Below are 13105 nucleotides of genomic sequence, written 5' to 3' on the forward strand. Positions count from 1 at the left end.
CACAATTAATAGGCAGGTAAGTAGCACAATGAATGAGAGGCTGCTAACTCAGTCTATCACCATCAAAAAGTATTCATTAGATCACTGATTATAAAATTATAGTTTAGATCAGATTGGGGAGATTCATTTATTATGAACCATTCAGGAATCTAATTCATCCATTCCGTAGTCTGTCGATCTAATACTGTTGATTAGAGAAGGTTTGTCTTGGGATTTTGCCCATAATGGGGTATAAAGTAAACCGGCCGGGTTTTTGGACTCGGCCCGATTCTCTTTTCCATTGTTTGTTGCTTTCCCCGATGAGGTGTTAATCCCTGGCGCTCTCTGTCTGTTCCAGTGGATACAACACATCCCAGCCGCTCTAGTACAAGAAGATATGGGGAGCACCCCGGTGTCTGCATGAACATTTATCCCCCAACTTGCTCCTCTGGTGAGAAACTGGCATTAGAAATCAGCGGCCTCACAGAAACCTTTCAATTTCCATTTCAAGGATCTGAATCACCAGTTTTACACCCGAGTGACAAGTTCCACCCACTTCCCAGCTGTGGCTGTTGCTGGTGAAGTCACTGTAATTGTCGACTCAAATTACCCTGAGATGTCGCTGTTGGGGCATCTCCTAGAATGATCGATGTGACTGTTTGATACAACTAAGCGGAATACTCGGGCACTTCAGAGGCCGCGAACATGACAGCCAATCACATTGGAGAGTCTGGAGTCAGAGACAGAACAGGCCAGATAAGGATGGCACGTTTCCTTTACAAACACTCGGGCAGATTAATGATCAATGACAACAGTTTCTATTTAAAATACAGCTTCTGTTAAACTGAATTAAAATTCTCAAACTTTCATCTGAACTCATGTTCTCTGGGTTATCAGCAAAACCCCTGGATTGTTAGTCCAGCAACATAACCCAATACACAATCCTCCCCTGATAGTTGAAATCGACTCCATTAAATGGGCCACTTATCTCAGTGCAATTTGTGGGCTATGAGCGTTAATCGGGTGTCAGTGACAACACCATAAAAACGTGTAAAAGCCTTTACAAAGTGTGTTTTTTTGTCCCTGTTACTTGTTCTTTCCACTGTATCAGTATTAATTTCTCATTACTGTATGGTGATTATGTTGACATTTCTGAGTTGATTCCTTACATTAAACCATAGAGTCTTATCTCTCTGTCCCTTGATCTGTCAGTCTGTGGCCCCAGGAGATATCTAATACCAGATCATCTTTCTTGTGTGAGCCTGTTGTTCGAATCTGATCCCCACCCTGGGCCCTCCCTGTCTGTACATTTCCCCAGTGACCCATTGGGGAACATTCAGCCCCGGATATCCTGCAGAAGCAGCGCCTGTGGGGCCGGGCGGCTGAGTCTCGTGACCCTGTGGCTGGGCCTCTGACGTCACAATGGGAGATGACGCTCACTCAGCTCGAGCTGGAAACTAGGAAAGGGCCAGTAGGATTTAAACCTGGAGCGCGGCCGGTTAAAGGGGAGGGAGAGAAACTCGGTTAAAAATGTTCCTATAATGAGAACAGGAATGTTTATCAATCCTAAGGTTTACATTTCACACTCAGTCCAGATCTGGTTCCCTGCAGCGACTCCAGCTGATTTTTTCCATTTTGACTGAACTGATAGTACTCCAGCCTGAAACAGATTGAAGATTAAACAGGAATAAACAGATTGAACAACAGTGTCAATAACAGGGAGACTGGAGTAAATGGGCCAAATCTCCTGCTCACTGGGTCATCAGAGACCGGACATATGGCTGAAGATGGGCAGCGGGTCCCTGGGATGTCCTGACCCGCAGGCCTACGTGGGAATTGTCCCAGAGGTTTAAATTTCCACTGGGCAATACCCCTGCTGCCCGGGACCCTGTGTGAATGTCTCTGACTCTGGGTAAGAATCGGAGACTTGGGACAAATCCACAGGACTTACCCGGGTAGTTACCCAGGAAATGTTAGACTGTAAAACCCGGTCTAATACCCGGGTAGCTCAACAACTGAGTCCCCCAATCACCCACCCCCAACCCCCCCAACCCCCGCCCCACCCCCACTGACCATGATACTACACCCACACTACCCGGTTAAACCCTCCAACCACCTCCACCCCCCCACTGACCATCATACTACACCCACACTACCTGATTAACCCCTCCAAACACCCCCACCCCCCACTGACCATCATACTACACCCACATTACCCGATTAACTCCTCCAACCACCCCCACCCACCCACTGACCATCATACTACACCCACACTACCCGATTAACCCGTCCAACCAACCCCACACCCCACTGACCATCATACTACACCCACACTACCCGATTAAACCCTCCAACCACCTCCACCCGCCACAGACCATCATACTACACCCACACAACCCAATTAACCCCTCCAACCACCCCCACTCCCCACTGACCATCATACTACACCCTCACTACCCGATTAACCCCTTCAACCAGCCCCAACCCCCACTGACCATCATACTACACCCACACTACCCGATTAACCCCTCCAACCACCCCCACCCTCCCACTGACCATCATACTGCACCCACACTACCCGATTAACCCCTCCAACCACCCCCACCCACCCACTGACCATCATAATACACCCACACTACCCGATTAACCCGTCCAACCAACCCCACACCCCACTGACCATCATACTACACCCACACTACCCGATTAAACCCTCCAACCACCCCCACCCACCCACTGACCATCATACTACACCCACACTACCCGATAAAACCCTCCAACCACCCCCACCCCCCACTGACCATTATACTACACCCACACTACCCGATTAACCCCTCCAAACACCCCCAACGCCCACTGACCATCATACTACACCCACACTACCCGATTAACCCCTCCAAACACCCCCAACCCCCACTGACCATCATACTACACCCACACGACCCGATTAACCCCTCCAACCACCCCCACCCACCACTGACCATCATACTACACCCACACTACCCGATTAACCCCTCCAACCACCCCCAACCCCCACTGACCATCATAGTAGACCAACACTACCCTATTAACCCCTCCAACCACTCCCACCCCCCTCTGACCATCATGCTACACCCACACTACACGATTAACCCCTCCAACCACCCCCGCCCCCCACTGACCATCATACTACACCCACACTACCCGATAAACCCCTCCAACCACCCCCACCCCCCCACTGACCATTATACTACAACCACACTACCCGATTAACCCCTCCAACCAACCTAACACACCCCCACTGACCATCATACTACACCCACACTACCCGATTAACCCCTCCAACCACCCCCACCCCCCACTGACCATCATACTACACCCACACTACCCGATTAACCCCTCCAACCACCATGACCCCCACTGACCATCATACTACACCCACACTACCCGATTAACCCCTCCAACCACCCCCACCCCCCACTGACCATCATACTACACCCACACTCCCCGATTAACCTCTCCAACCACCCCCACCCCCCCACTGACCATCATACTACACCCACACTACCCGACTAACCCCTCCAACCACCCCCACCCCACCACTGACCATCATACTATGCCCACACTACCCGATTAACCCCTGTAAACACCCCCACCACCCACTGACCATCATATTACACCCACACTACCCGATTAACCCCTCCAACCAACACCACCCTCGACTGACCATCATACTACACCCACACTACCCGATTAAACCCTCCAACCACCCCACCACTCCCCACTGACCATTATACAACACCTACACTACCCGATTAACACCTCCAACCACCCCCACCTCCCACTGACCATCATACTACACCCACACTACCCGATTAACCCCTCCAATCACCCCCACCCCCCACTGACCATCATATTACACCCACACTACCCGATTAACCCATCCAACCCCCACCCCCCCATTGACCATCATACTACACCCACACTACCCGATTAACCCCTCCAACCCCCACCCCCCACTGACCATCATACTACACCCACACTACCTGATTAACCCATCCAACCACCCCCACCCCCCCCCAGTGACCATCATACTACACCCACACTACCCGATTAACCCCTCCAACCACCCCCACCCCCACCCCCCACTGACCATCATTCTACACCCACACTACCCGATTAACCCCTCCAACCAATCCCACCCCCCCCAGTGACCATCATACTACACCCACACTACCCGATTAACCCCTCCAACCACCCCCACCCCCCACTGACCACCATACTACACCCACACTACCCGATTAACCCCTCCAACCACCCCCACCCCCCCCAGTGACCATCATACTACACCCACACTACCCGATTAACCCCTCCAACCACCCCCACCCCCCCCAGTGACCATCATACTACACCCACACTATCCGATTAACCCCTCCACCCACCCCCACCCCACCACTGACCATCATACTACACCCACACTATCCGATTAACCCCTCCACCCACCTCCACACCCCACTGACCATCATATTACACCCACACTACCCGATTAACCCCTCCAACCACCCCCACTCACCACTGACCATCATACTACACCCACACTACCCGATTAACCCCTCCAACCCCCACTCACCACTGACCATCATACTACACCCACACTACCCGATTAACCCCTCCAACCACCGCCACCCCCCACTGACCATCATACTACACCCACAATACCCGATTAAGCCCTCCAACCACCCCCACCCCCCCACTGACCATCATACTACACCCACACTACCCGATTAAGCCCTCCAACCACCCCCACCCGCCACTGACCATCATACTTCACCCACACTACCCGATTAACCCCTCCAAACACCCCCAACCCCCACTAACCATCATACTACACCCACACTACCCGATTAACCCCTCCAACCACCCCCACCCCCCCACTGACCATCATACTACACCCACACTGCCCGATTAACCCCTCCAACCACCCCCACCCACACTGACCGTCATACTACACCCACACTACCCGATTAACCCCTCCAACCACCCCCACCCCCCACTGAACATCATACTCCACCCACACTACCCGATTAACCCCTCCAACCACCCCCTCCCCCCCACTGACCATCATACTACACCCACACTACCCGATTACCCCCTCCAACCACCCCCACCCCCCCACTGACCATCATACTACACCCACACTACCCGATTAACCCCTTCAACCACCCCCACCCCCCCACTGACCATCATACTACACCCACACTGCCCGATTCACCCCTCCAACCACCCCCACCCCCCCACTGACCATCATACTACACCCACACTGCCCGATTCACCCCTCCAACCACCCCCACCCCCCCCACTGACCATCATACTACACCCACACTACCCGATTAACCCCTCCAACCACCCCCACCCCCCCACTGACCATCATACTACACCCACACTACCCGATTAACCCCTCCAAACACCCCCGCCAACCCGACTACCTCCTGAGCCCCCCCAACTCTTTTCTTGACCAAATCTGACTAAACCCCCGGCTCTACAGCCCGACCCAACAACGCCGCTGACCCAGCCCCATTGGCCATCAACCTGACCGCATTAACCCCCCGACCCCACCGACCCCACCATTCTCCCCTGACCCGACTAGACTCTGCTCGGGTGGAGCTCCCCGGGAAGGGGGGGTCACTGCTGAAGATCCCGGGAGGAAAATGAAGCAGTTTCAGTTTGGGAGAATCTTGTCAAGCAGCGGCAATCCGCTTTTCATTGCTGCTGTTTGATAGATTCAGGACCACATATTTTAAATCCCATTTATATTTTAATTATTACATTAAAAATTAACACAAACACTCACTTGATCAGATTTGGAGTCCTGCAGGTCAGGATGAGTTGGCTGAAAGCGAGGACAGATTGGTCTGTGAAGCGGTTGTATACCAGGTTCAGATCCGTCAGTGACCGGTTTGTACTGAGAGCGGAGGCGAGATACTCGGCACAAGAATCACAGTGAGACGGTTACCCCATAGACTAAGGAACAGGGGGAGAAAAATAACAGGAATCAGGGTAAATCCACAGTGTTTTAACGAATACTATTAATAATAATATACAGTAAGAGACATTCCAAAAGCACAACATCCATTTATAAAGGAAAAAGAAAACACTATTAATGCTGCAAATTAAATATAAATATAATATACTGGAAATACTCAGCAGATCAGGCAAGTATTTGTGAAGAGAGAAACAGAGTTAAACATAGAACCATAGAAACTAGGAGCAGGAGTAGGCCATTCGGCCCTTTGAGCCTGCTCCACCATTCATTATGATCATGGTTGATCATCCAACTCAATATCCTGCTCCCGCTTTCTCCCCATATCCTTTGATCCCTTTCGCCCCAAGAACTATATCTAACTCCTTCTTCAACATATGCAATGCTTTGGCCTCTACTACTTTCTGTGGTAGTGCTCACCAATTTCTGGGTGAAGAAATTTCTTCTCATCTCAGTCTGAAATAATCTATCCCGTATCCTCAGACTGTGACCCCTGGTTCTGGATCCCCCACCATTGGGAACATCCTTCCTGAATCTACCCTGTCTAGTCCTGTTAGAATTTTATAGGTTTCTATGAGATCCCCCCTCATTCTTCTGAACTCCAGCGAATATAATCCTAACCGACTCAATCTCTCCTCATATGTCGGTCCCGCCAACCCAGGAATCAGTCTGGTAAACTTTTGCTGCACTCCCTCTATAGCAAGAACATCCTCCTCGGGTAAGCAGAGGCCTGATGGCTGGGTGGATGGTTGGTGGAGCTGAGAGATCGAGTGGCCTAATGAACGGGCACAGGAGAGCCTCTGGGGTCCACAAAACATAATGCTTCTCTATCCATCACTGGCCACAGATTGTAGTCTGAAGAACGTGTTGGAATAAGAACAGAATAACTAGGAGCAGGAGTAGGCCATTCAGCCCCTCAAGCCTTCTCCGTCATTTGATAAGATGATGGCTGATCTGATTCTGGCTCATCTGATTCTGGCTGATCTGATTCTGGCCTGAACTCAGCTTTCCTGTTGGTCTGCGTAACCCTCGATTCTCTTTTCAATCAAAAATCTACCTTAACTCAGCCTTGAATATATTTAATGACCCAGCCTCCACTCGCCTCTTGGGAAGAGAATTCCACAGACTAACTAAATTTCTTCTCATCTCAGTCTTAAATGGGAGACCACTATTTTTTAAAACAGTGTCCCTAAGTTCTCCACCCACAAGAGGAAAAATCCTCTCAGCATACACCCTGTCAAGTCCCCTCAGGATCTTCTGTGTTCAATAAGATCACCTCTCAGCCTCCTGAACACCAACGGGTATAGGCCCAATCTGCTTAACTTTTCATCATAAAATAAACCCCTTCATCCCAGCAATCAGTCGAGTGAACCTTCTCTGAACTGGTTCTAATGCAATTATACCCTTTCTTAACTAAATACACCAAAACTGTATAGTTTACTCCAGATGCTGTCTGACTAAGGCCCTGTTTAGCTGCAGCAAAACTTCCCTACTTTTACAATGCATTCCCCTTGCAATAAAAACATATGAAATAGGGGCAGGAGCCAACTATTCAGCCCTTCGAGCCCACTCCGCCATTCACTGAGATCATGGTTCATCTTCCACTTCAACAACATTTCCTTTTATTAACCCCATGTTCCATGATGCTTTCAATGTGTAGAAATCTATAAATCCCAGTCTTGAACATACTAAATGACTGAGCCTCCTCTGGGCAGTGAATTCCAAATATTCACCACCCTCTGAGTGAAGAGATTCCTGCACATCTCAGTCCTAAATGGCCTGCCCCTTATTCTGAGACTGCGTCCCCTGGTTCTAGACACCCCCAGCCTGGGGCAACCTCCTACCTGCATCTACACTGTCAATCCCTGTAAGAATTTTGTATGCCTGAATGAGATCACCTCTCATTCTTCTAAACTCAAGAGAATAGAGGTCCAGTCTATTTAATTTTTCCTCGGCATGCATTGCTCCAGGAATTATTTTAGTGGAACCTTCATTGCACTCAGTCTAAGACAAGTAAATCTTTCCTTAGGTAAGACGACAAAAACTGCATAGAATGCTCCTGTTGCCGTCTCACCAAGGCAGTGAGACATCTTTACTCCTAAACTCAAATCCACTTGTAATAAAAGCCAACGTACCATTTACCTTTTTAACTGTTTGCTGTACCTGCATGTTAGCTTTAAGTGAGTCATGAACAAGGACATTGAAATACATTTGAAGATCAACGCTTCCCAGTCTCTCACCATTTAACAAATGGTCTGTATTTGTTATTTCCTTCCAATGTGGATAACCTCACATTTCTCCATATTGTATTCCATCTGCCAAATTTTGGCCACTGTCTTATCCTCTCCAGATCCCCTTGAAGCATCTTTGCATCCTCCACACAACTCACACTTCCACCTAATTTCCTGTCACCTGCAAACTTCTAAATATTACATTTAATCCCCACGTCCAAATCATTGATATAGATTGTGAATAGCTGCGGCTGTGATCCTTGTGCTACCTCACTGTACCACATCCACGGGTCTCCCCTTATCTATTTTGCTTATCATCAGGTTCAGGGAATTTGTCTACTTTAAGTCCCATTAATTTCTCTAATACTTTTTTTAACAAATATTAATATCTTGCAGTTCCTCGTTTACACTAGTCCCTTGATACTCCTTTATTTCTGAGTGATTTTTAATATTTTTCTCTGTGAAGACAGACACAAAGTATTTGTTTAATTTCCCTGCCATTTCCTTATTCTACATTGTAAATTTTCCTGACCTTGCTTGAAATGGAACCACATTTATTTTTACTAATATTTTCCTTTTTTCATACCTACATAAGCATTTACAATCAGTTTTTGTGTTTCTTGCTAGTTTACTCTCATATTCTATCTTTTCTTTCTTCATCCATTTCTATGTCCTCCTCTGCAGATTTCTAAAATGCTCCCAATTCTCAGGCTTTCCTTTTTCTGGCAACTTTATACATCTCTTCCCTTGATCTAATACAATTCTTGATTTCTTCCGTTGGGACACTTTGGTTGCTGGGTTTTTGTGCATCAAAGTATTTTTGTTGTAAACACATCACATTTCAAAGCCTTGAATGGAAATTGGGGTAAAGGCACCACTGAGATTCACACTCAGGATCTTCGGTTTACTAGACAGTCGTTGGAACTGCTTCAGCCACAGCATCCACAGAAACGCCAGCAGACCAATTGTCTCCCTAATCACTTGCTCCACTGCATGCCTAGCGATTCATGGACTGGGGCTCCCAGATCCCTCAGTACCGTACAGTCTGCAGTCTTTCTCCATTCAGGTAAGACACTGCTTTTTTATTCTTACAGCCAAAGAGGACAAATTCACATTGTCCCACATTAAACTCCATCTGCCAATTTTTTGCCCATTCACTTCACCTCTAAATCCCTTAATAGACTATTTATGTCCACTTGACAAGTTACTTTCCTACCTTTGCGCCATCGGCAAATTTAGCTACCATGCATTCAGTTCCTTCACCCAAGTAATTTACACAGGTATTGGAGGCCCCAGCACTGACCTCTGTGTCACTCCACTAGTAGCAGTTTGCCAAACCAAAAATGGCCCTTTACCCCAACTCTCTGTTTGCTGTTCGCTAATCAATCATCTATACATACTAATATGCTACCACCTACATAACAAGTTCTTATCTTGTTATCTTTGTTAACTTTGATGTGACACTTTATCAAATTGCTTTTGGAAATCCAAGTGCACCAAATCTACAGATTCTGCTATGTCAATTTTCATGTTACTTCCTCAAAGAAATCTAATACATTCTCCCCATGTGATTTCCAATCTGCTGGACCTTCCATGAATCTAGGGAATTTTGGAAGATCACAATCAATGCATCTACTCTGTCTGCAGCCACTTCCTTTAAGACCCTATGATGAAAGCCATCAAGTCAAGGGACTTGTTAACCTTTGGAGCTAATAGTTTTCCTAATACCTTTTCCCTCAGAACCCTGATTGTTTTAAGTTCCTCCTTTCTTTTTACCTCTTGATTTTCAAGTATTCTTGGGTTGTTTTTTGTGTATTCGACAGTGAAGAGGGAAACAAATTGCCTGTTCAACACTTCTGCCATTTCCTCCTTTCCCAGTATTAATTTCCCAGCCTCACCCTCTAAGGGACCTGTGCACACTTTAGTTCTCATTTCCTATATAAATATTTGGGGAACCTCTATCAGCTTTTATACTTCTAACTGGCTTTCTCTCATACTCTGCTGATAAAAGGCAACTTTACTATGATGTCATTAATTAATCCAGTCTCATTGAACATTCCCAGGTCTAAAATAGCCGTTCTGTGGTTGTCACTGGAACATATTCACTAAGAAACTGTCTTGAATACACTCTATGAGCTCATCTTCCAGGAAACCTTTGCCATTCTGCTTCATCCAATATGTATGAAGATTAAAATAACCCGCAATTATTGCAGCACCTTTCTTACAAGTGCCCATTATTTTTTCCTGTATATTCTGTCCGAAAGTGTGAAGGTATTAGGGGCCTATAAGCTACTCCCACATGGACTGCTCTGGTTCAAGAAGGCAGCTCACCACAACTTTTCCAAGGACAATTAAGGATGGGCAATTAATGTTGGCCTAGTCAGTGATGCCTGGATCCCATGATTGAATAAAAAAGTGACATGTTACCTTTGCTAATTCATATTCTACTCAAACTAATTCTACATCTTGATCTTCTGAACTAAGGTCATCTCTGACTACTGTGCTAATGTCATCAGTTATTAACAGAACGACCCCAGGACCTTTTCCTCACTTTTGGCATCTAATCACTTTGCTCTTTTTCGCAAATTAATGGCCACAGTGACCGGGGACAGACACTCAACTCTGAGGAGGAGGGGAGACCTCGCAATATTCCCCTACACCCGAGACACAAAGATCTTTGGGACTGGCATCCCATAGCCTAGGGTTCAGAGAGAGAAATAACATGAATCAAACTAAATGTTTCCTTTTATTCATAGCTAACACTAATAATAATGGACAGTGTTTTTTAATACTAGTAACAGTGCTCAAATATATTGTTAAATATTCAGTTATTCTAAACACAATCTCACACTGTCTAGTACTTTCTCCAGTTTCTGTATTTTACAGTCCGGTCTCCTCAGAGCTACAGACAGTCGTTTCACTCCTGAATCTCCCAGTTCGTTAAAAGCCAGGTCCAGATCTGTCAGTGAGCGATTAAAAACAGAGGCAAGATCCTCAGCACAAGAATCTGTCAGATTGTTGCCCCATAGACTAGGGGGTGGGGGGAGGGTTCGAGAGAGAAAAAATAACAGGAATCAGAATAAATTTCCAGTTTTTTTCAAAGAATGTAACTAATTAAAATAATAATATGCAGTGTGAAACATTCAAGAAACACAACTTCAAAACATAAAAGCAATCTCTAATTGATGCTGTGGATGTGAAATATAAAGGAATGTTCTGTAAATAGTCAGCCTGGGAGACAGTATCTGTGAAGGGAGAAACAGAGCCCAGAGTCCCGCAGGCGGGCGCGTGCCTGACCCAAGCAGGCGGGGAATCGCGCGAGATGATGTCGGACAAGCGTCCTGACGTCATCGCGCACTCGTGCGATATTTGGCTTGGCGGGCACGCGCAAATGTTGACCAGCTCCCGCGGACAATGAAGCGGGAAATTAAACCCATTAACGTCCCGATTGTCAGCGGGTTTTCGTGGCCCATCCAACCTGACGTTGGGGGACCAGCCAATCGACCAGGCGGCCTTTACATTCTTGATGAAACCTCATCCAAGGGAGGGATGAAATCTCCGTTAGGATTTATAATAAAAATAAATATCTGGGGACTGTTTTTTTTGTGAGGTCTGTTTTCAGGTGCTTGATTTTGCTGCAGGGACAGTTTTGCAGCACTTTTGTGCTTTATTTTATTATCTGGAGGTCTGCAGCTCTCTGAGGCATCTGTCTGCCTTCAGGGAACTCACTGGAAGCGCTCCCCAGCACTTACAGTGAGGTCGGTGCCGCCCTCTTCCCTCCCCCAGCGGCAGTGCTGAGCCTTTCCCCGGGTACGCTTCACACTGGCTGCCTCTCAATTGGCCAAGCAGTGTAAGATCATGGTCGCGGGGCTGATCGGGCAGAAGCACATTTCATATCCGCTCCCAGGCTCCCCGATCGTGCACCCAACAAGGGAAAAATTCAGGCCAGGTTAATGTTTCAGTTTGATGAGCTTACATTAGAACTGGGAAAAGCAGTGTCTTGACTGGTTTTAAGTGACAGCAAATTGGGGGGAGGGGGATTACTAAATGGAAGTGCACCGATTATTAACGTGACAAAACTGGTGAGGGTACAAAACAAATCACGGGACTCCACACCTTAAACCCGTGTCACTCGTGTGTGGACATGGAGGGAGGAGGGTAAAGGAATGGAGTTTGTGGTGGGGAGAAAGATAATGGCTGTGAGGTCAGTACACAGTGTTAGCCTTACAGCCTTATATGTGACTAAGGTTAAAGCTGAACTTGGTCAAAAGGTCTTGCCCACCCAGCCACTGGCATTGCCCAGGCAGCAGCATTGGCTGTCAGAAGCATGTCAGCCTCTCTGAGGAGAGCCCCGGTCAGTCAGAGTTGACTCCTGTGCTGCCGTGACTCAGTGGGTGCGGGCAGGAAGCATCCCTGTGTCTCCATGATGGGCAGTCAGGCTGTCACCAGCATAGACTCGTGTATGTCTTTGATGGGTGAGTAACAATGGACAGTTGTAGAAGAGAGCACACAATGTCGGGGAACAATCCAAGATGGGTGGCTAGTCCAGATATTGTCATCCTTAAACCAATGGAAGATGAAATGCTAGAGATGGGAGATTGGAAGCAGGGCGGGCAATCACTGACGGTGAGATGGTTGTGGAGCTGAGAGAGTGAATGGCCTAATGGATGGACACAGGAGAGCCGATGGAGACCACAAAACATAGTGATCATATATCAGTCCCTAGTCACATCGAGTAGTATGAAGGAAATGTTGGAATGTGCATTGCCCTATAATCACTCTCCTCCCTCTCACAAATCAAGGGCTGTGATTGGGGGCTGGCCGTCCACCTCTGAGGAGGAGGAGAGGACCTCTGGGTGCACCGTCACATTATTCCCCC

General features: G+C 47.5%; 1 protein-coding gene across 1 annotated transcript in view; it reads right to left on the bottom strand.

The window, feature by feature from the left end:
- Window positions 1-1350: 1350 nt before the first annotated feature.
- LOC144686939 (NACHT, LRR and PYD domains-containing protein 3-like) overlaps window positions 1351-13105 on the bottom strand; it is a 56845-nt gene continuing 45090 nt past the window's right edge. Inside the window, 4 exon segments of the mRNA XM_078552785.1 lie at window positions 1351-1426; window positions 1525-1639; window positions 5807-5917; window positions 11092-11256. Coding sequence (XP_078408911.1) covers window positions 1546-1639; window positions 5807-5917; window positions 11092-11256 — 370 coding nt within the window. The 3' untranslated portion in view covers window positions 1351-1426; window positions 1525-1545.

This window comes from Cetorhinus maximus, chromosome 11 (genome assembly GCF_964194155.1).
Source record: "Cetorhinus maximus chromosome 11, sCetMax3.hap1.1, whole genome shotgun sequence".
NCBI classification, from domain to species: Eukaryota; Metazoa; Chordata; class Chondrichthyes; order Lamniformes; family Cetorhinidae; genus Cetorhinus; species Cetorhinus maximus.